We start from the raw sequence: 25,529 nt of genomic DNA on the forward strand, positions 1-25,529 counted from the left end.
ACAATAAAAAATATAAGCACGTATGAGTAACGACCAATAAGAGAATAAAAAATGTGTTGGAAATTCAAAAATGGTTTTTGTGAGCAGATTTCAAGTTCTATATAAAGACTTATCATGCATGCCACCATTATCAGTTGTTAGTTACCAATCAGTGCTTAAACACCTACAAGGTATACCTACTGTGTTTACGATTTTCAAATCCATACAATATTTATAAAACATATTTTTAATTTGCGATTTTTAATATAAATAAGCTTGAGTGTATTTTTAACTAAACTAATACAGTGAATTCAAATGAATTAAATTGCATATTTTAAAAATGTTTTGGTATTTTACTTAATAACTTATTTATATTTTTAAAACATATCATAATTTTATAATTGTTTCGTTTCCTTTAGGTAAAATAATAATACACAAATTTCAACATATAGCTTTTAAAAATATTAATCACATTTTTTTTGTTTTGGTTGTTACTCTATATATGCTATTTTTATGTTTTGTTGACAATAAAAGATATCTGTAGATTCTTGGTGTTTGGAAAGCTCTCGTGGTTTATAGTTCTAACACTTTCTTAACTTTATTTTAATGTGTTGAGGGACGCCAGTTGCAGCCCACACCTTATATTATTTTTCATTTATTACAGATACCAATATCATTATTCTTTTATTTTAATTTTTCCAGAATCCAAGATGAAATCCTTCGTAGTTGTCTGCCTCTTCGCGCTCGCGGCCATCGCGTCCGCCCGCCCTGAGCAATACACCAACCGCTATGACGACGTGGACCTCGATGAGATCCTGTCCAACGACCGCCTCTTAGTCCCTTACGTCAAGTGTATCCTGGACCAAGGCAAATGCTCCCCTGACGGAAAGGAACTGAAATGTAAGACGTGTTCAAATTTTGAAGTTGTACCATAGTAAACAGTTACTATAATGTTAGTTGTATTTTAGTGTAGTCTGGAGCAAAAGCAAAATGCTGTGATAAAATTTCAATTCGTTAGTTCTGGTAGCTGTTACAATGGTTTTATTTTTTTCTAGTTAATACCCCTGTTTTAATAGTCATGTTAGATTTCAAATTAAAGTAGTATGCACTCCTATAAAATATCATTTTGGGTAGCTATAACTGGTATGAGATTAAATTTAATCGAATAACAAATCACGAAAAAACCACACTAAATCAAAGTGTGTAAAGTAGAAAAACTCTTTCAAAAGTTAGCTACAATATCTTCTAAAGTACATAAATATTTATAAAAGTTACAACTATCTTTAATATAATTTGTATAATAATATTTAAAGGAAATTTATGTCGTTTAATATAATTTTAATAATGATATTTAAAAGATGCATCCAATCTCAAGATTCCACGTGAAATAGCCAACGTTTATTTTCAATATTGATCAATTTATACACTACTAAGAAACAATCATTCACTTGTCTGACAAAACCAGTTTTATGATGATAAATTATAATATTTATGAATATATGCAGACTAATAATAGGTCATAAATAGATCATGGAAACAAACAAGTCCGTCCTTTGCATTTAACTAGGTTTAGTTTTATACTGAATACATCATTCAGATTGCTACGTCTTGGTGATTCATTTTCACACCTCAGAGGTTACTTTAGGAAAACAAATAATATTTATACTTATGTACTTATATAGCCGTACGTTATACGTATTAAAAGTGCATTTTATAGGTAAAAAATACACAATAATAAAACGCAATTTCTAAATGGCACAAATACCCAAAAAACTGCTTTTCGCTCCGGTGCATGGTGCTAAATGTTAAATAATGCATTTTGACTATTCATAAACGCTTCTGAAAGAAGTCCTAGTGAATAAAATTTTGAGTTTGCATATCTAATAACTAAGATAATACTAAAAATAGTATAATTTAAAAATTTATTTTATATCTATAAACATCAAATCAAAATTTATAAAATAATAACTATATTTTCATGAATTTTATAATTTACATTGTATTATATTCATAAGTAATTGTAAGGATACGTTCTTGACCTGTAAACCCCGCGATGTCAACGCAAATACAAGGAAACTATAATATACCAAGGCTCTACATGTTTATCATATTTTCTATGAATTATTTTATGTTAAATACGGACTTTATTCTGAACGTGTAGGTATAAAAGTTCATACAGTTTAAAGCAAATAGACTTTAGTATAGTTATTATCCTTCTTTGATTTTGATTAAATTAAACATATTTTTATAACCTCTCATTTTAAACAATTATGTAGAGTAGGTATATCATAGCAATCTGTATTTTTATAACTATTCATAATTATTTCCTTATATGCAGTCGCGACTGTTGCGAGACGTATACGATTTTTCCTGAATTTAAGATTCATATCAATTTGACATCTTTTATTAAGATGAAGCTGATCCATGTAATATAAATACTGGTATCATTTAAATATATTATTTTCTAAAATAACATATTGTTTCGCAATCATCGCTTGCTTCTCTTAAAAATATAGGTACATAATATAAATTTATTATAATTAATCGTAATATTACTGTATTAAAACGTACAATAAATCTATGTTTATCATCCACAGCTCACATCAAGGAGGCTCTCGAAGAAAACTGCGGCAAGTGCACAGAAACCCAAAAGGCTGGTACAAGGAAGGTCATCGGTCACCTCATCAACAAAAAGGCGGAATACTGGGACCAACTGAAGGCCAAATACGACCCTGAACACAAATATGTATTGAAATACGAACAGGAACTCCGCACCGTTGCAGCGCACTAAATTTATCCAGAGTTTGATATTTGCAATGATTTCTTCTAAATTTTCGCGAAAATAAATTTATTAGTTCAAATTTAAGAGTCGTTTTTATTGACAATCTCCCTATCCTATAAGGTTATCCATTATTGTATCATGAGGAGCCGTCGAGTCACTACACGGCTCCACTTTACAAATTGCAATGAAAAAACAGTTTAACAAATATTTTTTTAAATAAAATAGTACCTATCTAAATATGAAAGAATTATACTAAATTGAACTGGGGTAGATTATTATCATGAGTCTCTTAAATTCATTAACCAAGTCTTTAAGTCAATATAATGATCATCGCCTTACCATCGCGTGGGCTCTAGACACATACGACAGAAAAATAACAACACAGTAAAGGTGTAGGTACGTAGTCTTAATTTTGGCAATGTTTAAGTAATATTAACACACGTCGTTCCTGAAGGAGACTATGGTGGACAATCTTCAATGTGATGTTTAATCACATGAAAGGGAGGATGGAAAAATAAACTTCGATTTAACTCAGATAATAAAAATAAAAATAGAATTAAGTTGAGATTCACTTTTGCCACTGCACTATACCTGTGTTAGTCAATCCACTAAAGAAATGTAGAGAAAATTCAATAAAACAATCCTTTTATTTCTCTGTGACATGTTTTTATATATCTGTGATATAAGAAAAAATAATAGTAAGAAGAAGGAAGGTGCTTAATTTCAGTCAATTATTGAAAGTAATTTTTTTCTTATGAATTTAAATTATCCTAGGTTTAATCACAAAATCTATTTAATAGTGAAGATCTGTCGGTGACTTTTTCTGAGCAGCAAAAAAATGAAGCAACATATTTCACTCACAAGTTGCAAACAAAAAATATATAAATTGCTTTTGTTGATTTTGAAACGAAGTAACCCACAGGGCACAAAAAACTATTAAAATATTAATTTGTATTATATTTTATCAAATTAGTGTATTGTCATCGGTCCTCAATAAATCTACAAAGTTTGAATGAAATCTGGCCGTTTAAAGTGGGTCAAAATCGCGTCCAAAGAAGTCGGTTACAAACAAATAAACATACAGGTGAAGCTAATATAAAGCGTGTAAAAATTCAATCACGAGGCGGGACTTTAGACACATAAAACTGAAACAATAGTATAAATTCGATCGCTCTGGCGGGTCACGAGTGGCTGAGTTGGTCAAGCATCTGCCCCGGATTGGCGTGAAAAGATGCGGGTTCGTGTCCCGCCTGTGATCGAAATTTTTCTATTCTTTATAAAATACTAGCTTTCGGCCCGCGGCTTCGTCCGCGCAGTCAAAAAAAAACCGTATTAACCACAATAACCGAAAAATAGTTACAGTTTGACCAAATTTTTAGGTTTTTCTTAAATGCCCATAATTTTCAAAATGCATGGGATAGATTTTGGTTACAATCAATCCTGTCGCCCTGTTTTGGCTTGACGTTGAGTTCTGGGACACCCTGTATAAAAACATAGCGGCCCACTCCGGCTTCGCACGGGTATCACTATCACTACATAGTATAAAACAAAGTCGCTTTCTCTGTCCCTATGTCCCTATGTATGCTTAAATCTTTAAAACTACGTAACGGATTTTGATGCGGTTTTTTTAATAGATAGAGTGATTCAATTCATAAAAAAAGCTTATGTAGCTTTCATACTAGTTACTACTCTTTCTTTGTGTGACATCTTAATTTTCGTTTTACTATTTAGCGTGGTGGAAAAGTCTAACGAACAGATCTTTCTATTTGTTCTTATAAATAAATATAACCTGTTAAATATTCCGAGCAAACTCTTAGATCAAATTTTACATTATTTTGGATGTCATAAATCATACAAAGATATTATGTTAATAATTATAATGAGCAATCCGGTTTTAGAGCTCCAGGGATGATGGCTCTGACGCAGAATTTAATCAACCAGAGTGGTTTAGTAGGTGCTTAATATGTCAAATGTGATTGAACTTTCAGGTAGAAGATAAACTAGTTATGGGATTTCCTATGACTTTATAAAGTGTTAATTTGTGGATGTAAATAATACTTACAAATTATTTATAGGAGCTTAGCTTTTTACACACGTAAAGTGTTCTCTTTTTTATTTTAATACAATTATCTAAATTATTTCCATACAAATAGATACTTATGGGATAGCAGCAGTTTTATTAAGCTCACTAATAGAATAAATAAATGAGAGAAACTAGAAGCAGAGCTTTATAATAGAGCCAAGCTTAGAGACTATGTTTGAATAGTCTAATTCCTTCTTAGTTCTTACAGAAAAAATGAACTAATGTGGGGACGGTGAGTCTGCTGAGGTACATATTATCATTAATAATCTACATGATATCACAAATATAAATGAAAATGAACTCCATACTAAAGACTACAGATGACTAAATAGGAAATGGACATGTGAAGTGCATCTGTGGCAAACCTGACGAGGAAGTGAACTTGGAAACTCTTTAAAAATATAAATATTGTGTCGAATATATTTCTGTTTATAGGGTTATTCTTGGAAAGGGCAAACCCGTTTTGTAATTCGTAGTCACTATTCTCTATATAAAGATCTCAATCTTGTTAAGAACGTGCATTGAGTACTTACGTGTGAAAGGGCTTGCAATTTTTATTAAGTGATCTATAAAGGTATTAAAAGTGCGACTTTTTTTATTTCATTTTCTATAGCAAATCTATATTTTGTATATAATTGTTATAGTATAGTTTATAATAGTGAACCTATGCTGAACAGCTTAAATGCTGAAATTATAAGTGTAGCAGTTGTGTTCAGAATTCGTCACTTTTTTTTAATCATCTTGAGACCCGAATATTGTGAATTGTTTTTCGGCGTCCCTTGCCCAATTTTTTTTATTTAATATTTTATAATGAAATTTTTATTTCTAGGATGAAGTACCTTATTGTATTTTGTGTTATTGCTCTCGCGGCTGTTACAAACGCGCGGCCGGACACCTACACAAACAAATATGATGGTATTGATTTAAAAGAGATCTTAAATAACCGGCGGTTACTTGTACCTTATGTGAAATGTGCTTTGGAACAGGGAAAATGCTCGCCTGAAGGAAAAGAATTGCGGTGTAAGTATACGATATTCTAGGGAATTGTTTATTTTTAATTTTATAGGAACAATCAAAGGTTTATAGTCGCATAGTGCTGGCTTTGATTTCAGGAATAAGTTGTTTCTGTAATGCGATACGTTCTAAGTGTGGCAAAACAAAGCAATTATAGTTGTATGTGACAATAAATTTAATATATTTTGCTCAAAATGTCATGTTTGCGTTGTAATCATAATAATTAGTACGATGTTGTAATATTATCCAATTTGAAAATTAGTTATTAGATGCTTTTCTCTTTACCTTATTTAATTTTAGTGTTTCATGTTACACGTAACATAGTTTGTATTTTCTCTATGTAAAATTTAAGGTGTATCGGTTTAGTATACCTAGTTTTGGTATTAAACAACTTCCCATTCAAACACTCGCTCTCGTAATAATCGTATTATTTTTTGCACTAAATTCAACCTAAATCTTGTATTGCATAATATTTAAACACCTGACCGTTTCATTTCAATGCACAATAACTCTAAGATTTTTCACTAGTCTACTAGAGTTCATTCCTACCAGAAAAAGCGACTAAAATTGATGTTTTTGCTTTAAAACTGACGAATATCATAAACTTCAAGGTGCTTCCTATTGTCCTACTTGAAGAAAATTGTATTTTACGTACATAATGATGCTGACCTTACATTTCCTTTTGCAGCTCATATTAAGGAAGCTCTTGAGAACTACTGCGGTAAATGTACTGATACACAGAAAAACGGTACTCGGTTAGTGATCACTCACCTCATAAACCACGAATCGGACTTCTGGAACCAACTCGTGGACAAATATGACCCAAGCAAGAAGTATGTTACGAAATATGAGAGTGAACTGAAGTCGATTAAGGCTTAAGGGTTGAATAGCTTTAATCGTATCACAGTTATGGAATTATTTATTATTTATGTTTTGTAACATAGAATCTGTGATAAATTTCGAATAAAGATACTTTTGAATTCGTTCCGTGACTTTTTCTCACCTTTATCTACTGTATAAGGTGTTTTTAATACCTTTTCCGACGAAACGACTATATTATAGTCTTAGTCAGTCAGTCAGTCTTATAATTAAAAAAAGTTCAATATACTATTGGTAACTACATATTCGATTATTAGGAGTTTAGTATTGGGCTACTGAATCAAAAAGAGAGTAGTTTTTACAATTATTATTGTTTCTTGTTGTATCCTTTTGATTTGATACTGGTACCTAATTAAAACTCGCTGATCCATTAAAAACTGTATTTATTCAATCTTACATTTAAAATTAAATTATAGTTTTGGTACAATTGCTATTATTTTTAGTCAGGATAACATGATTATCACGAACACAGCTTAAGATAAACCAACTTTAAAAGTAACTCAGATTTTTTCTCAACATGATGTTTTACTGACATATGATTGTGTTCAAGTCAGCCAATTATAAACTTACAATTATATAGTAGATATTAAAGGAAAGCTCAATCTTCTCTAGCAAGGAAAGCTTCGTAAATTTCTTTGTATTCATCCTTCGGGTCGTATTTTTGCAGTAGTTCCTTCCAAGCATCTTTTTCATTTTCCCGAATGAATTTCACCACTTTTCTTGCGCCTTTCTTCTGCTTATCTGTACACTTTTCACAACCCGTTTGCATTGCATCTTTTACGTGAACTGAAATCGTAAAAGAAAAATAAATAGTTAATTCTTTCTCAGTCTATCAGATTATATTGATTATATCCTTACAAAAACTCCATAATTTGTAAAGCATTTGAATGCTATAAAATTTAGTTACTTACTGCTTAAAACAAACACTGAGTTATATTCTTCACTCAGTGTTTGTTTTAGAGCAAAACTCTTCAGTATCAAAATGTTTTAGAACATAATCATTAAATTGAACATGAGGAATTGCATTAGATCATATTGAAAATGACGTTAAACTATTTATAAAAATGATAATAAATGTAAATTATTCTTACGAATCGAAAAGCCTTGTATTGTTTATGCCTCGGTGCTTTTAATATGAGTATATTTAATTATATTTGTTCACTTCGCAGAAAACATTCAAGTACAGATGCTTAATTTAGTGAATGTACTTATTGTTTTAACAGTAATTATGTTAATTGGAGGATCGGCGCTATGAAATTTTATGTAGGTATGTACATAAAAAGTCGGAAATAAAGATATGTATGGTTTTTTTTATGATTATGGCACGGAAACATTCCTTTATGTATAATAGTATATTTTTAACTTTAATGAGGAGTTTAAAGTTGAACCTATACATTCGTGTATTGTAGAGATAGAAGAAGGAACATTATAGAGTACGGAAAGTCGGATGAGTCGTTAGAATATGAAGGTTGAAATACAACTCCATGGAGATAATGACATTTTAAAGTATAAATAGTGTACCAAGTATATGATATTTTATTTAGTAATATCCTCATAATATGAAGGTAGTTATAGTGAGCTGTCGCAAGTATGCAAGAAAGCTTACCTTTTATTTGGATACCTTCCGGAGTGCACCGCCCTTTATCCATTACACATTTTATGTATGACGTCACTAATCTTCTATTTTGTAGGATTTCATCAACGTTCATGTCGTCATATCTATCCGTGTAATGTTCAGCATATGCAAATGCTGTCAGACCAAATAGTATAAGTAGTATATAATTCATCTCAAAATTAATATAAGGCTTGAAAACCGTTACAGGCTTAGTTACTTTTTTACACAATGATTCCTTTGGAGTAAAATGCACTTATATATAACTGGTTCTTCAGCAATTGTTTTATTTGCATTGTGCTGGGCATTAAATTGAACTAGCATTGTAATCACGTTGTAATTAACGGGATAATCGACTCAATGGTTTAAATCATTAATCATTACGGATGAGTACATAGCTTACGTAAAGAATAAGACAATTAATTAATATTATGTGACACCTTCTAGAAATTTTCAAAACAAACAATATACAATGTTCTGTTCATTATTTTACTACCTACGTACAATATAACGTATATTTCATATAGCATCTATCGCGGTATTTGACTATTCACCTTCTTACTCTATAATAATAATTATTCTATATTTTCATTTCATATTTCAGAAAATTTATTTCACCTTTTATATACCTACTACAAATATAAATAAAGATGTCATGAAATTCAAGACGAATGGAAATTTGAATTTTGGTAAATACGTTACAAATAGCACTTGGAATTTTTATCAGTGTGCGGTTTAATTCTTAATTCTTATGTAATTGACAATGTTTCGTGTGCGTATAATTTTATTGCGTTTAAAAAGCTCTACTGCATAAGGGTGTGATATCTTTTTTATTTGTTTATTGGGATCCAACAACAAATTATCCAGCCATAATGCATTACATGGGTGACTAATATAGCCTTCTATGTATTAAACGTCTTCGAAGGCGTGTTTCCTTTACAGATGGAGCAGTTGCAACGTTAACAATCCAAAAATATTCACATACGTATGAAATATTTTCAAAATATCTTTACTTTTTTCTAGTCTTGTATTCCCGGTTTTTGGTTTACATTCAATATAGTGAGCCATCGCTCTACTTTTCTATTAACTTTTGAGTATTCTGTGGTACTTTTTATTTCAACCTTAACACGTTCGCTGCGGCACAGATATATCTGTACTTTCCATTACTGCGTTACGAGTCGTTTTAAACCTTGTCCTATACCAGAGATTGTGGCGGCACGAGGCATATTAAACCCCACCGCCCGTAGGAGACCAAAATCCTTTTTTTGGCGCCAAATAAGACAAAGTGTGCGGCTTTTGTCGTGATTATTATTAACAATGAGTTCATTAACCTAAATCTACCGTCGCCCGTGGTTAGATTAGTTAGTTTAGATTCTATGGGTAAAATAAAATGTGGGGTCTGATGTACCCCATACCGCACTGAACAATAGCAGTTTTTCATATAATTTAGTGATGGGAAAAGAAATATCGATTTTATTTAATTGTATTTATTTATCAAACTTATGGATGTTTTTTATTAAAACAGGCCAAACCTGCAGAATATTGTTTGCAACCAGTGCATTCTGTGAGAATTTCCTTTACTTTTTTTGTCGGCCTCACGACTTGTTAAGAAGATGCGGAGTTTTTCGTAACATCCTACACATCTCCTCTTCTTTGATCCCTTTAAGAGATGATGTGCCTTGTTTGTTGGCTTGTTGACTTGGGCAAGAGTTAAATTTTGATGAGCCATACACCGATTGCCGGGTGTTTTGGGTTTGCCGCTAGTTGATTCAATGAACAAACACACTAATAGTAATCATGATTATCAACCTATTTGAAGAAAGTTACTCAACATGTCACATTCACGTTTCTATTAACGATTATTTATTATAACGAGTAGTTTGAAAATTAGGTACCTGTATCCACATTCAAGTCCTTCTTTGTAAAAGCTTTAATAAGTTTTTCCACAAATAGTCTCGAATGCGTTGCACAACACTAACCGCGTGAAGCTAGCTTAGGGTGCGGTACGAGGTGCGCGGTGGTACGAGGTGTTCGCAACCTCGTTCCGCACTGTGTTAGAATTTTTATTTGTTCAGTGCGGCACGAGGTCTAAGAAACCCAGTATTAAGGTCGGTATACCATTGAACTAGGAATCAATAGCACATCTCAGATATATAGATATCACTTTCCTACACTGAACCAGATGGCAGTTATGCCTCCCGCACGACAGAGAAGTTTAAGTTTTTTCCTACCGCTATAACGACGAGACACGGACAGGGTGTTTCAAGCCCTGTTTCGCAGCGAACGTGTTAATCAGTCGCATTAAATCAAAACTTGAAACATTAATGTTGTAACTTTTCATCAGATCTACTTTTCTCGAATCCCGACTCAACTGAAGTCCGAGGTCCACACCACTGAGCCACCATTAACTGTTTTTGTAATATTACGATGTTATTTTTTTAACAGGGTTTAAGTCACGCAATGGTAAATTTAATTACATTAAAGTTACAAAAAATGAATTATGTTTCTAATCTATGCGTAGATTTTCAGCTACTTGTGTTTTCTGTTTAAAAAATGAGGAGTGATTATAATTACATATTACTTTACAGTCAACAAAAACAAGAGGAAAATTCCGGGTTAAATTATGTATGTATTACTATTTATATTATTACTAGCTTTCCGCCTGCGGCTTCACCCGCATTTTCACAGAAAACCCCGCATAGTTCCCTTTCCCGTGGGATTTCCGGGATAAAACCTATCCTATCTCTCAAGTTGGATCGAATTGCACATGGTGTGCGAATTTTATTATAATCGGTTAAGTGGTTTCGGAGTCCATTGAGGAAAAACATTGTGACACGAGATTTATATATGTATATTAAGATTTCTTTTTATTTCAATAGTAATAATTATAATTAATTATTATAATATACTTAATACTATGTAATACATATTATGTATTAGGTATATTTTTTGTATTGCATCCAATTAAAACCATGATTGTTTAAAATAAAAGTATGTTATCAATTGAATAATATAATCAAGATTCTAATTATAACAAAGACTTAGCTTGCATTATAATTAAAGTTATTTATAAACTTTTAACTAATTCATAAAACCAAAGCCAACAAATTATTGTTTCAAAATTTCCAAGGATGAAATTTAAACGAGAAAATATATTTCTAACCATTTATTAGAAAAGTAAACAAAAAATCCAAGATCCGAGACAAATTTACATTTACAGCTTGAGACCTTTAGCCTGGGCACGTTCCTCGTACTTCTTCTTGTATTTGCCCTCAGGATCGTATTTGGCGGTCAGCTCGTTCCAGATTTCCTTCTCCTTGTTGATCAAGTGCTCGATCATGGTGTAGCTGCCTTTTTCCTGGGTCTCAGTACATTTAGAGCATCCCGTCTCCAGAGCGTCTTGGATGTGATCTGTAAGATTATGAATGAAATTATACGTCTTGCTATGAGGTTAAATCATAGGGTATAAGGTGATAATTACTATGCATTTCATAACCGCTTCTCAGTTTATGAGACAGTGGTTCGTAGATGAAGAATATCTAATATTTTATAAATGAAGGATATAAGGTAATGTTTTATTATTTTGTGGTTATGGAATAAACAGAGGAATGGAAAAAAATAATTAAATAATGCATACCGTATTGTAATGAATGGATTTTTCAATGCTTGGATAAAACTTATTCGTCGAATAATGTATAAAACTACCATTTAAAAAACGTATTCTAATTGAACGTGTTTGACAGTTTACGTGACATTTTAATATTATCGTGTAATACTTTATTGGACGGATAAGTTTTATCCAAGCATTGAAAAATCGGCCCTAAAAGGCTATATTATATTTAACTTGAACATTGAGTTTTAATTTTTTGTAGATATTTTTAAAAGTATTGTTTATTTATTTTGAAAAGGTCGGTTTTGTTTTTTCTTATTACTTTTTTTTAAATAAAAATGGTATAATAAAAAAATATAAATATTATCATAAACATAGATGCTCCGTGCTTCTTCTTAATATATTAAAAAATTTATTTCATTCTGTCAAATTTATTTCATTCTTTCATTTTTAATCAGTCCTTGGCATTCAGAACTCTGGAATTATTTCCAAAATTGTTGTAAAATGTGACCATTGTTTAAAAGGTGAGAATGTAGGCTTACCTTTCAATTCCTTTCCCTCAGGACTGCACTTGCCCTTGTCCAAGAGGCAGTTACTGTAAGCCACCAGCAACCTCTTGTTATCCAGGATTTCTTGCAAGTTGATGTTATCATATTTGTCCGTGTACTTTTCGTCGGCGTAAACCGCTACCAGCAGACAGCATAATACAAAGAGTTTCCCAGCCATCTGAAAATATCACGAATCACACACTCTTTATTGTGAAACACAATACATTTAAATTTATATTTTTAAATATTTCAAACCTACCATTACAGTGGTTCTAATTGTACGACACAATTGTGACTTATGTTGCTAACGTTGTAACGCAGTATTTATAGTAGTTAGCGTGAAGCTTAAACCATCTAATTTGTTCCTCAGAACATTATTCCATTAGCTAGCTGATGCATAAAAACTCGCACTAATACATGGCGTTACAATTATCGTATTTCTCAGGAATTATTCAAATAAATCCACGATTACAGACGACAGTGTTTAGTTCAATAGAAATATGTTAATCTCGGTGTGTTATTGTCATCGATAATTGGTTTCTATTTGATTGTCGTGATGATAACTGTCACTCGTCTTTATATATTTTATTTAAGTAGAGTAGAGCTAATTTGTTTTGAATAACAGCAAAGAAAACTTTTATGGATGGAAAACTTTTATGCCAAGCTTTGAGACAAGAAGTATTAAGTAAATTATTAATGTATTGTAAAATATTGTTGTATTATACGTGAAACTGCATGATTTTAGGATAGAACCGCATGCTTTTTTATCACAACAAAGTCATATTTTATTTTAATATTATCGTCTGGTCGTCGCCGTCTTAGATTTTTTGTCAAGCAGTCTTTTAAAAATTATTTAATGCACAGGAACGGCCTGGTTACTGTTTAATTGTACATACCTATGGATACCTAGATAACGTCATATAATTATAATAGGAGTTGATTGATAACAATATTAAATTTGTCTCTCCCGGGCTCAGAAGAATCTATTATCATAAAAAAGAAAGTTTTGGGTATTTGTTTTCTCAGAACAAATAGGACCTTTCTTTGAAAAAGAGTCTGTTGTCTTCAAAAATTATTATATAAACTATTAAAGTGTAAATGTTTGTATGAAATTTAACTACTTACCATCTTTCAGATTACATTTTGACCTTTCACATTATTTTACATAATTTATTTTTAAGCACTCGTGAAACTTTCTTTTGCACAAATAACCACAATTTTTTTGCACGCTATGCATTGTTCTTTCGTAAATATTAAATGAAAATTTTGTTTAAAAATCTGAAATAAATGTTTATTTTTCTTGAGGAATTAAATAGAAAGAAAGAAAGAAATAGAGAAAGAAATTCTTCAGGCCTGAAATCGTCACCACTTTTCAGGTGGGGTCAAACGTCCACCTACTAAACGTCTACGTATAAAAAAAACGAAAAAAAATCTAGATGAAAAGTGAAAACGCGTTTTCAGCAGATTTAGGGAAACTAGTCCGGGATACATCGCCCATTTTTGCAAGTGATTACTATCAAGCTAATTTTTCGTGAGTAGCTTTATTTTGATGAGATGCCCAATAATTTCATGTATGAAACTCTCGATTGTGGTAGCGACCAGAGGAAACAAGGATAAAATATTTTGATTTGATGGTTCTTAAATATTAATTACTAAGTGAATGTTTTTTTTTGTTCAATCTCAAGATAATTATCTAAATTATTCGAAAAAATATTTGTCCTACAAAATCTATGGTTTTATCAAAGAGTCCCCCTTTCCAATGTGTATCGATAACGAAGTCATCATAAATGATTACTAACAAGCTGATTTTTTTTATTTTCACTTATTTAATACTTATATAATTCAACAGACATATTGTCCTACAAATTGCGTAATAAATATTTGAGAACCGTCAAATCAAACATTTTTATCCTTGTTACCTCTGTAAGCTACCACAATCGAGAGTTTCGTACATGAAATTATTGGGCATCTCATCAAAATAAAGCTACTCACGAAAAATTAGCTTGATAGTAATCACTTGCAAAAATGGGCGATGTATCCCGGACTAAACTCAAGATACCTACATAGGACAATGTACAAGCTCCTTAAAAATTATAATATTATGGGTCAATTTACGTAAGTACTAAAAAGTTATATTTTGAATCTCCTTTTATTCTGCTTTTACGTGTCCCAGTCGCGAACAGCAAATTCTATAGCAATTCTTTTGCAGTTCGCGCTGTTAAGCTATGGAACGAACTCCCTCTAGTAGTTCGACAAGCTCAAACTTTGGGCAGTTTCAAAAATCTCCTCAAGGCACACTATCTATCACTCTCTTGATCCTTTCTCCATTTCATTGCTGTTGTCCTATTCTTTCTTTTCTCCTCTTACGCTGTATTAAGTTATTCATTATTATTTATTTTAGGTATATAATATGTATTATCGTATTTATTATATTCTTATTTTATATTATGCATGCTTTATGTAATTATACGTGATAAAATTTATTTTTCCCAACGCAATAATTTTTGCTCACCCACCTCCTTTAAATGTGTTTTCCTGTTAATGTTAATGGTAGTCTGGAAGAGATCGCTGCCTAGCGATAAGGCCGCCATTTGTACATACTTGCATCTATTTGTCTTTCTCTGTGTTTATTGTAAATCTTGTGTGTGTGCAATAAAGAATTATCTATCTATCTATCTATCTTATTAAGGTTTTACAAAGGTTTTTGTTTTGATACATAAATTATTATGCAAGTTTACAAACAAGCGGTAACAATTACTTTGTTTTGTTTTGATTAGAACCTTGAAATGCTCATACTGACGTAGGTGGTTTTGGAAAATTTTGAAGTTCAGTATAATATATGATACCACTCATTAAGTAGATATTTGTTAGACGAGTAGTCGTATACCTAGAAGAAAAACTTACATTTGCAACATACTTATTCTTACGGAAAAATAGCATAGATATCTTTTGTGGTAGCAACATAATAAACGAAAAGAATGTTAATTCTATGAGTTACCATGGGAGGCTTTGCCTAAGCATACTGTACATTGAATAATAATAATTTAAAACGCTCTGCTCAAACACACAATAAAGCTCTGCTCAAAAAATATTACCCATACCGTTAACCCTGCCGTAAAAATTTTAAGGCTGTTGTTCCAATTATGTGCAAATTAAAGTAATTATATGGCTTATATAATATGTACATATATCTATGTGGAGCTAATAAGTGTGTTCTCTATTTCATTATAGATCACTGGAACAAAGATTGTATATTGTAGTAAGGCGCAGTGCAGGCATCTCCATGGAATAACGTGGAATAACCTCGGAGTTGCCTGGTTATTCATATGTATAATTTTCTATATGTATTTGCGCGTATTATCGCGATCGGAAAAGATAGTCTTAAAATTAATTAACAATGTAAAATACCTTGGAAGGTATTTTGACCTGGAGGTCATTTCATATTTTAATCTACATTAGGTTCTATTAATAAAAATAAAAATTACCAAGTAAAGCCGATTTGTTTCTACTTGTACTTTTAAACATTTAACTTTAAAAAAAAGCTCTAAATGGATATTTTTACAGTATCTATGCAAAAAAAAAAAATATAATATTATAAATGCGAAAGTAACTCTGTCTGTCTGTCTGTTACTCAATCACGCCTAAACTACTGAACCAATTTTCATGAAATTTGGTATGGAGGTATTTTGATACCCGAGAAAGGACATAGGCTACTTTTTAACCCGGGAAAATGGGAACGGGAACTATGCGGGTTTTTCTTTGACTATGCGGGCGAAGCCGCGGACGGAAACCTATGTAAAAAATAAATGAAAGATAGATACTTCAAGTAAAAATTCAAATACATATACCTAATGCAATTTTATCGTAATTTACAATACATAAATTGTCACTTAAACCGTAACCTATGATCTTATAGATAACATTTCAACGTAAACTTATAATTATTAGCGTAATTAAATAGGTAGCATGTTATAATAAATTCAATTTAATATGGATTACTGCTATGTATTACTATCTACACTTGAACGGGTAAAAATTACCCTAAATATTTATTTGTTCGACGTATTTTCCTTACCATAAAAATTGTAAATTTTAATGTTAAATTACGACATTATCATATATAAAAATTTAAAAGGAACTACCGCGTATCAATTAGGTATGTATATGATAATTCAAAATAATTAAAAATGTATAGGCTGACCTTGCTATATCTAGTAAGGTTACAATTTGACTACCTAAGACTAGAAGGTCTATACACTAGCTGTGTCTCGGGGTTTTACCGCTTCTCGCTCCGCTCCTGTTGGTATTAGCGTGGTAGTGTGGTGATAGCCTATAGCCTTCTTTGATAAATGGGCTATCGATCAAATCGGACCAGTAGTTCCTGAGATAAGGGCGTTCAAACAAACAAACTAGCCGCCTGTGAATGCGCCCGCGGCATAAATATAATTCCCATCGGAATAAGATGTTTCACCGCAGTAAAAAAGCCCTTGTCATTCTTTAACAGCCTACCTCCAGATACAAAAATTATAATATCATAAAAGCACTCCGTTGCGACGTGAAAGAAAGAAATAAAAACAAACAAATTAACTTTCGCATATATGTATAATAGGTACTATATAATAACTAACGATTTATAAGCTACGAGTTGAGAAGCTTTTAAAATAATTAATAATGATGAAAGATTTGTGTGCCCTTTGATGGCTCCCTGAATTAAGGCTCTAGCATTTCGTCACCAGTTTTATCTTCTAGATAAATTCACTGAATATTTTATTTTATAATTGCAACCATCCAGCATGCATAAAATGTCTTATCATCATTGAAATAACATAATATCTATACTAATATTATAAAGAGTAATGTAAGGTTTGTAATAATGTATGTATGGTTTTTACGCATAAATCACTGGACTGATTTAAATGAAATTTAGCACACATATAGAGGGTAACTTGGATTAACACATAGGCTAGGTTTTATTCCGGTAATCCCACGATAACGGGGGATACGCAGTTTTTCTTTGCAAACGCGGGCGAAGCTGGTGGAAAGCTAGTATTATCTAAAGGCATAATTTTTCATAATGAAGTTGATCGATGTTTTGACCAAAATATAAATTTAACAATTTCATGGTGGTGGTTTCGTAATGAAATAAAGTGATCGTTAGAACAAATACGTACAAGGAGATGTATTGAATGAAAATTAAATAAATAATAAACTGTACTAATTTTCTTCAATGTAGAACAGTATCTTACTTTTAACAAACGGCCATTTAATAAATTAATACAATAAGTATAAGGATAAAATAACAGCCCATATGTGATATACTTTGGCCTCATTTTTATAGCTAAAGAGGAAAATCTAGCGAGCATAAATTATTTTTTTTTTTAGTACACCTATATTCAAGCAATTTAGTTTTCATCATTGCTTAGATCTTCTTCACGTAGGTTTTTTTACCTTATGTCACAGAATACTTAGTTATATACTTATTGTAGCTAACGCTACTAATATGAAAGAAAACGTAGACAGGAACGAGAAAATAATATCACTACATAATATAAAACAAAGTCGCTTTTGTGTCCTTATGTCCCTATGTATGCTTAAATCTTTAAAACTACGCAACGGATTTTGATGCGGTTTTTTGTAATACATAGATAGAGTGATTCAAGAGGAAGGTTTTAGTATATAATTTATTAGGTTTTAGACAAAGCGGGCGAAGCCGCGGGTGGAAAGGTAGTTATGTATAAGATAATCATAAAATATAAAGGTACAAATAAAATTCTCCGATAACCATGACAACATAAACTCGTTGTTTACCAAACAAGACCGGTAAACAATTTAATTAAATCCATGTGTAAAATTCTCAAGTTTTCCCATTATAGTTAATGAAAGACCTTTATTTTCAAACGTATGACAAGTGGGAATTACCTCATAGTGTAAAACTTCCATTGGCCATGTAATTGCTAGAATAATTAAATTTACTTATTCTATTAATAGGTTTTAGATAAAAAAAATACGATACATCATACAATTATATTCGCAATATGTAATTCTGAGAGGTTAAATCTAAATCTAATCTAAAAAAATCTAATTTATACGAACATCCAAAACTCCCGCTAATTAAAAGATACATTAGTTTTTTGAAAGTCTAAAAAAAGGTTATATGGTTATTATATGTATCTACTGAAATCAAGTGCTATTGTACAATTGCCTCGTGTATTACGGATTCAAAATAATTCTGGTAAATTTTATAAATTTTAAAATTTTATTAATTATTTTTGGTAACTTACTGTAAAAGAGTTCACTGAAAAATATCTTCAAATCATGAACTAAAGGCACCCAAAGGGCACAATTCTAGCCTATGCTTCGTACATTACAAACTAAATTGTACATCCGAAGCAGGTGTACAGGGTCCAACCTAAAAAGGAGCATACCTTTTAATAACACGAGGAACAAATTACTAATCCATTGTTCTTCAAAGAGGGTCTGTAATTAATTAATTGTATCTAATGCAAAATAAATGCAAGTGGACAATATAATGGGCATATTGGCCTTCGATGTGATGTGTAGCGCTTAATAAGATCTAGTTGCCACCGATGCTTAAAGGTCGTGTGAGCCTTTGTTTTTTCCAGCTATTTATTCTGTTACGTATATTCATGGATAAACATTTGTTTCTACTTAAGAGTTGTACAATAATTAATATTAATTTATTTAAAAATAGTCCGCAAAGATTGCATCGGATGGAAATGGTACACGCGTGAGCATATGAGCTTGTTGTCGATTCAAGTGTCTTGCGATCTGTGGTACGGAATGATAAATAACCTCTCAGATAGAAAATATAACCTTATCTGATGTTAATTTATAGGCAGGAAAATATTAATGAGTTCCTCCCATACAACACAAGGACAACTATTCGATCAATGTGGTTATAGTATCTAATCGTGATACCTACTTAGAAAACAGTCAGGAGGAAATCGAATTCCTATGCCTTTATAATGTGCATGTAGCATGAGGTCTATTTGATGATATTATGGTCTAGTCAACATTAGTTAGCTATTAGTGTTATGACAAAATTATCGTAGGTCAGGGTCAGGCGCACAGCTAAATGACAATTTTTTAGCACATTATGTTAATAGGACTAAGGTCCCTGCTTAATTTATTGTCTTTTAAAAATGTTTCTTGAAATAGTAGCATATAAGGATATGATTGTTAGATTCTAGAGATTATATTATTTAATATGGGGCTGAATAACATGTACAGAGATGTTTCATTTATTGCCAACCAGGTTCCGAATAGTGATCCCAAAAAATTATTCTAAATCATCAATGGGCAATTAAATGGTTAGATAAATTTATGTGCTAACGTTATTGCAGATTACTATTGTTTTCTGTATTTTAACTCAGCAATCATAGAGTGACGCTTTAAGTGACCAAGAGGAACTTAATATACATATATATTATATATTTTTTATACGTTTGAGGTCATTGGACAGTTTACACCAAACGTCGAATCTTGTTTTTTATGTGCCCTATACATTAGCAATCAGAATCGTGATGACGCCGCCGCCAAAATGTGGTCAAACGAACTCATAATGTGAATTCACGTATAGTAGTAGGTAATTACTATTTATGGTTTTCAACCATAATGACGCAAAAATGGAGACAAAACACTATTAAATCATGACGCATGTTTTCTAGACTTCCGTTCTATTTTTATATATTTTTTTTGCATAAAAGATGGAGGGAAAATCCTGAAGTTAATTAAGGCTAAGAAATCTTTACTATTTTTTATAACAGTCTAGTAGGTGTATAAAGTCTATTCAAACTTTGTTTTAGTAATGTGCACTAGACCATTGAATATGATATTTGTTCTAAACATATTTAGTTGAAGATAAAATTATATTGTTCTCCCATAGTCAAGGTAATGACGTCTCGGTGTATGAATTGAATGACGTGGATTAACCTTTTTTTGATACACGTATAAAAACGCACTGTCATTATTTTAGTAAATCTGACAAATACTCATATATTTTATTACCTACCTAAGTATATTTAGTTTCACATATTCTTATCATGTGGTCTTACCAAGGGTGTTTTCCACCAGAGATGTGATCACACATTGATGACCAATCATATTAATTAATGCTTATAGCGTAGCACTGGTGAAAACGGATTCAACTGAACAATATCTTATATATGTTATAGGCAAACTCCGAAGCTCCGGCGCTCCTAGGTTGGACTGGTCAATCCTCAGGTCAGACTGAATGACTTAGTCAAAGCCCAAACAAATGTAAATTTTCGGCCTTTGACTAAACAATTTTCGTCAAACCTGGGAGAGACTAATTTGGTCAGGCAAACGTCAAAACACAATTTTATTAAATCGGGGTTTGACGAGTCAAACTCCGATATAGGTATGAAGTGTCTTATCTTCGTATATTTGGAAGCATTTTATCATTTAAGTAGCTTTCAAGTCTTAAGAACCGCTTAACTCTGCCAGTTCTGACACCTGATTGTTCAGCTTACGTGATTTTCACTTTTATATTTGAGATGCTTTGAGAGAATGCCGTGTGGCATTAGGCCCGCCTTTTGTACGATGTGCAATAAAGTATAAAATAAATAAATAAATGCTTTGGAATATACGGAGGTTAGTTTGTATAAGATTAAGTATAAAAAAATACCATTTTAAAATTTTGATGTTTATTGTTTTAATAATTTCTTAAGTAATTAAAATGAAAAATTAATCATTTTTCTGACATGGTGAGGCATTAACTTTAATGTTAATTGTTTTAATAATTTCTTAGGTAATTAAAGTGACAAATTAATCATTTTTCTGACATAGTGAGGCATTAATGTTAATTGTTTTAATAATTTAGAAGAATTGCAGTCGCTTCTAGGATTGACTAGGCCAAAACCGAAACAGAATAATTTACTTTCGACGTTTGACTGAAAAATTAGGAGCTCCTGGGTTTGACTAAAAATACTTCAGGCAAAGGGCGAAATTGAAATGTATTTCGGGGATTGACTGATGGCTTTGGCCAAACCTAGGATAAACCAGTCCTTCCGCGAAGAGACTGTGTATCGGACTTTGACTATAACATATATAAAATTCTCGTGTCACAATATTAGTCTGCATACTCCTCCGAAACGGGTGGACCGATTCTCATGAAATTTTCTGTGCATATCGGGTAAGTCTGACAATCGGCCAACATCTATTTTTCATATGTACCACGGGCGAAGCCGGGGCGGACCGCTAGTTTTTATATAGAAGAATACGTGCTAGACTTGTCGCGAAAAGTAAAAAAAAATCATAATATTATGTTAGCTGTTGCGTCGCCGTCGCATAACACAACCAGCATCAAGTCAACAACAAGCATGAGACTTGCATGAGGGGTGTCGCATATTTAACAGATTGCAGTCATTGACATTACATTAGCGACCAATGCGTTTTTAGTCTTTCAGTTGCTCAACAGAGGCTGCACTGTCGATGGCTGATTAATATTTGCTAGTTGTAATATACGAAACAGACGATTGACAGAAACTATTGTGCGATTTTCAGTTGTTGTTGATTGTCTGAGGTAAAAGCTGCCGAGCCTACTTATCACTCGATCTACGCATCTTCCTCACACAGCTTATTCTTTACGGCGGCGACTGGCGCATCTTCATTGCACATCTTACTTGCACCGTCACTTAGCTTAGTATCAGTAGAAACGGTCACAGTTTCATAACATAGCTATTACATTTTCGATGCATAGCTGCATAGCACATCTCTTTTGGAAAAGTAGGTACCCTAATAACGATGTTTGTTCACTAAACAAGCAAAACAGCTACAAATAGACGTAACAAGATCAGACTGAAAGTATAGAGTGTAAAAAAGTGCTTTTATATGCATGTGCATTTAAAATTACCAAATAAATTTATTTTTCCTATAGAATTATTACAGGCCAGTACTACATCTATCGAGTTAACTCTTAATAAAAAGCAGGCATATTTTAAATAAATAAATAAATAAATAAAAATAAAAATCATTTATTGAGTAACAATACATTGACATAAATTATACAAACTCGACGATCGCCTCAACTAGGTATAAACCTGTGCTAGAGACGACCGACGCCTTCCACATTAGTCTTAGCCATATAGTATTGTACTATGCAAAATTAAATTATTACATTATTAATTATTGAGAAAATGTACAAAAACACAAAAAAATTTAAAAAAGGAAAACAAAATAGGCATGCAAAGTGTGTGTATCAATTAAATTATTACATTATTAATTATTGAGAAAATGTACAAAAACACAAAAAATTTAAAAAAGGAAAACAAAATAGGCATGCAAAGTGTGTGTATCAGTAGTCGAGTGTGAGAGCGAGTATGTGAATGTGTGTGTCTTCGCGTGTGTATGTGTGTGTATGTGTGTGTGTATGCATATGTGTGTGATTAAATTGGCGTTTAATTATAAAACTAACAATTAATTAATTATAAAATTTAGATAATTATATGGTTATTTTAAAGTGTTATAGTTGCGCTTTCAGAATTTCTTCAGTCTCCCCGTAAGAGAAGGTAAGTAATAAGTTTGTTAGTTTGTTTTTCAGATCATATATTGTCAAATTGCGAATGTTTAAGATTTTATTGAATTTGTTGTAAAGAAGTGGACCTAAGTAACCGTGGAAACGTTTAGCAGCTGCGGTGTGTACAAACGGCAAGTTAAGAACTCTGTCCTTGCGCCTCTTTACAATTTTCAATTCCTTCCAGTTCGTCTGCGAGTGAGTGGCAACAAGACAGTTCAAAATATAAAGCTTCCTGATGGAGAGAACTTTGCACTCGTTATAAAGAGTTGAAGTGGGATAATATATAGGTTTTGACATCATTACCTTCAATACAGCTCTCTGTGCTCTTTCGACTTTCAGCATTTGTGTTTTAGTTGCCCCACCCCACGATTGAATGCAATAAGAAAGTACCGATTGGTATATCGCATAGTAAACTTTTTTTAAAACATCTTGATCAGCAATTGAGCGCAGCTTTTTAAATACGATCATAAGTTTACGAATACGAGACGACATTAGTTGAATATGGTGCTTCCAGTTGAGCTGATTGTCCAAATGTACACCTAGGTATTTAATAGTGACAGTGCGTGTTAATTGTCTGCATGTACATGCTATGTTTTCGGAGGTGTTACACGTATGTGCTGTGATGGTGAGATCCTTTGGCTGAGAAGACTTGTATAAGGAAAACGTTATAAATTTGGTTTTTTCTAAGTTTAATGTTAGAACATTTTTATTCAGCCATGCCATAACTCTTGAAAGGCCAGTTTCAGCTGATTGTTTAGCTTTCGTCCAGTCACTGCCACTAAAAACGAGGGCCGTATCGTCAGCGAAAGTCACCACACGACCATTAGACAGAGATATATTGCAGAGATCATTAATATACACTAAAAATAAAGTAGGGCCTAGTACGCTACCCTGGGGAACACCATATGTAATCGCACATTCAGAACTAGTTATATTTCCAATTTTGACAACCTGCTTTCTGTTCGTAAGGTAACTTTTTAATAGTTGTAGTGCCAATCCTCTGATACCAAGGATTACCAGAATTACTAATTAATTACTAATTAATTACTAATTACTCTTGATTACCAGCACTTTCCAGTTTCTTCAGGAGTATCGGTATGGACACGGTGTCAAAGGCCTTAGCCAAGTCCAAAAATATACCAATATTGAATTGGCACAAATAGTATTTATAAACCGCTTTGAATATTTAAATTTATTTAAATATATCTAATAAAAATGATACTTAACAAATAATAACCCATTATAATAAACTATTTATTTGATATGATATAGGTATTTTCATAATAGTACTATCAAAAACCAGCAAAAAGCTTGTAGAGTCCCTGACACTGCGAACGCTCATGGGCGGCGACAACCTTGCAGAAGGTGAGTCGCCTGCTCTTTTACTGGATTTAACATAAAAAAAAATCACAGTACACATATCAAATTCTGCACATTGAATGATTGATGATATTTGGAAGAAAATTTTGGAACACTTTATAATCGGCACCGAACCGAAAATTGCATTTTGTGTCGAAATGAAATCCGAAATATTCAATGTTTTCGATTCTGAGACGCATACCCCTAAAAAAACCTATTTCTATGACTTTGCGTGCCTGAGACTATTTCTAAGTTAAATTATTGTAGAAAATGTAAATATTATGCTGTTTTAAAAAAAATCTATCTTCGTATATCTAAATGTGGAATAATAATTATCTGAAGCTCTCTCCCTGAAAAACTCTACACGTGAATCGTGACAGCTCGGACCAGGGTAGGGACATAGAAGATCAGTGTAAATTAATACCTATATTATACTTATTTATTAAAATACTACCACAGTGTTTGCCAATGCATTGCATGCTACCACAATGCTACCGACATGTCTTTCGCTTTCCAGACCGTACCAATTATTTATTATTTATTTATTCCCGATATTAAACCCTTCCCAAAGTTCATTTAAAAAGTAGGAAACGCAGACGATGGCTAGCGGCTTTTTTATAATTTTTCATAGTCGGCAAAAGAGCTGGTGGGTTGATAGTGGTGATGAAAAGCGCTACCACCGCCTAAATAAAAGGTATAGAACACGTATAGGATGTGGAAAAGTTTGACGAGAGAACAAAGGAAAGGACTGGAGGTTAAAGAAAAGGACCTAACTAAATATTTTTACTATATAATATATATATATATAAGCTAGCTAGATTGCCTCTATTCCTGTAGATTGGTTTCTGGTATGTCTGAATATTTTATTTGGTCATTGTCACGAAGTAATAATCCTTTTCTTCCACACATTCAAAATTTCACATCCATAACCTTAAAAAATGATCAAGTAGGTACCTAGGTATTGAATCATTTTAAGTTTGTTGAAAGTCCTGTGGTGTAAACAGGATTAATTGAAGATTAATGCCTACAAGTATTGACCTCATGACAAGCTATTCAAATGTTCAATACTGACTCATAGTTAGAAACAAGTTCTAAGGTCGCGGGG

The 25,529-nt window shown here is 32.1% G+C and overlaps 4 protein-coding genes across 5 annotated transcripts; 2 read left to right on the top strand and 2 right to left on the bottom strand.

Moving 5' to 3' along the window:
* Positions 1-101: 101 nt before the first annotated feature.
* On the top strand, positions 102-2,845 carry LOC149901812 (allergen Tha p 1-like). The gene is made up of 3 exons (XM_090111222.1): positions 102-170; positions 682-879; positions 2,577-2,845. The coding sequence occupies exons 1-3, from the start codon at positions 119-121 to the stop codon at positions 2,768-2,770; spliced, it is 444 nt and encodes a 147-aa protein (XP_089967348.1). The 5' UTR covers positions 102-118; the 3' UTR covers positions 2,771-2,845.
* Positions 2,846-5,359: 2,514 nt separating this feature from the next.
* LOC149901813 (allergen Tha p 1-like) lies at positions 5,360-6,843 on the top strand. The gene is made up of 3 exons (XM_090111226.1): positions 5,360-5,418; positions 5,674-5,864; positions 6,547-6,843. The coding sequence occupies exons 2-3, from the start codon at positions 5,675-5,677 to the stop codon at positions 6,735-6,737; spliced, it is 381 nt and encodes a 126-aa protein (XP_089967352.1). The 5' UTR covers positions 5,360-5,418; position 5,674; the 3' UTR covers positions 6,738-6,843.
* Positions 6,844-7,202: 359 nt separating this feature from the next.
* LOC149901814 (ejaculatory bulb-specific protein 3-like) lies at positions 7,203-8,566 on the bottom strand. Its single transcript, XM_090111227.1, has 2 exons — positions 8,344-8,566; positions 7,203-7,523 (listed from the first exon to the last, which is right to left on the bottom strand). The coding sequence occupies exons 1-2, from the start codon at positions 8,522-8,524 to the stop codon at positions 7,336-7,338; spliced, it is 369 nt and encodes a 122-aa protein (XP_089967353.1). The 5' UTR covers positions 8,525-8,566; the 3' UTR covers positions 7,203-7,335.
* A 2,934-nt stretch (positions 8,567-11,500) lies between these two features.
* LOC149901815 (allergen Tha p 1-like) lies at positions 11,501-18,873 on the bottom strand. Of its 2 annotated transcripts, none has more exons than XM_090111224.1 (3): positions 18,789-18,873; positions 12,502-12,685; positions 11,501-11,760 (listed from the first exon to the last, which is right to left on the bottom strand). In XM_090111224.1, exons 2-3 carry the CDS (start codon positions 12,683-12,685, stop codon positions 11,564-11,566), a joined length of 381 nt encoding a protein of 126 aa, XP_089967350.1. In that variant the 5' UTR covers positions 18,789-18,873; the 3' UTR covers positions 11,501-11,563. The 2 variants fall into 2 exon arrangements, with proteins under 2 accessions (XP_089967350.1, XP_089967349.1); XM_090111223.1 differs by lacking the exon at positions 18,789-18,873 and adding an exon at positions 12,767-12,819.
* Between the last annotated feature and the right edge of the window lie 6,656 nt (positions 18,874-25,529).

This window comes from Colias eurytheme, chromosome 16, assembly GCF_061535395.1.
Source record: "Colias eurytheme isolate Ceu_HAF_F1 chromosome 16, ilColEury1 Martin Lab GWU primary, whole genome shotgun sequence".
Classification (NCBI taxonomy): domain Eukaryota; kingdom Metazoa; phylum Arthropoda; class Insecta; order Lepidoptera; family Pieridae; genus Colias; species Colias eurytheme.

Excerpts from the sequence above, each read along its gene's own strand:
- LOC149901812 (XM_090111222.1), top strand. The coding sequence starts at position 119 with ATGCCACCATTATCAGTTGTTAGTTACCAATCAGTGCTTAAACACCTA. Across the intron at positions 171-681 it reads AGTGCTTAAACACCTACAAG|AATCCAAGATGAAATCCTTC; the intron begins GTATACCTACTG and ends TAATTTTTCCAG. Across the intron at positions 880-2,576 it reads TGACGGAAAGGAACTGAAAT|CTCACATCAAGGAGGCTCTC; the intron begins GTAAGACGTGTT and ends TATCATCCACAG.
- LOC149901813 (XM_090111226.1), top strand. The coding sequence starts at position 5,675 with ATGAAGTACCTTATTGTATTTTGTGTTATTGCTCTCGCGGCTGTTACA. Across the intron at positions 5,865-6,546 it reads TGAAGGAAAAGAATTGCGGT|CTCATATTAAGGAAGCTCTT; the intron begins GTAAGTATACGA and ends TTCCTTTTGCAG.
- LOC149901814 (XM_090111227.1), bottom strand. The coding sequence starts at position 8,524 with ATGAATTATATACTACTTATACTATTTGGTCTGACAGCATTTGCATAT. Across the intron at positions 7,524-8,343 it reads GGAAGGTATCCAAATAAAAG|TTCACGTAAAAGATGCAATG; the intron begins GTAAGCTTTCTT and ends TTACGATTTCAG.
- LOC149901815 (XM_090111223.1), bottom strand. Across the intron at positions 11,761-12,501 it reads TGAGGGAAAGGAATTGAAAG|ATCACATCCAAGACGCTCTG; the intron begins GTAAGCCTACAT and ends ATAATCTTACAG.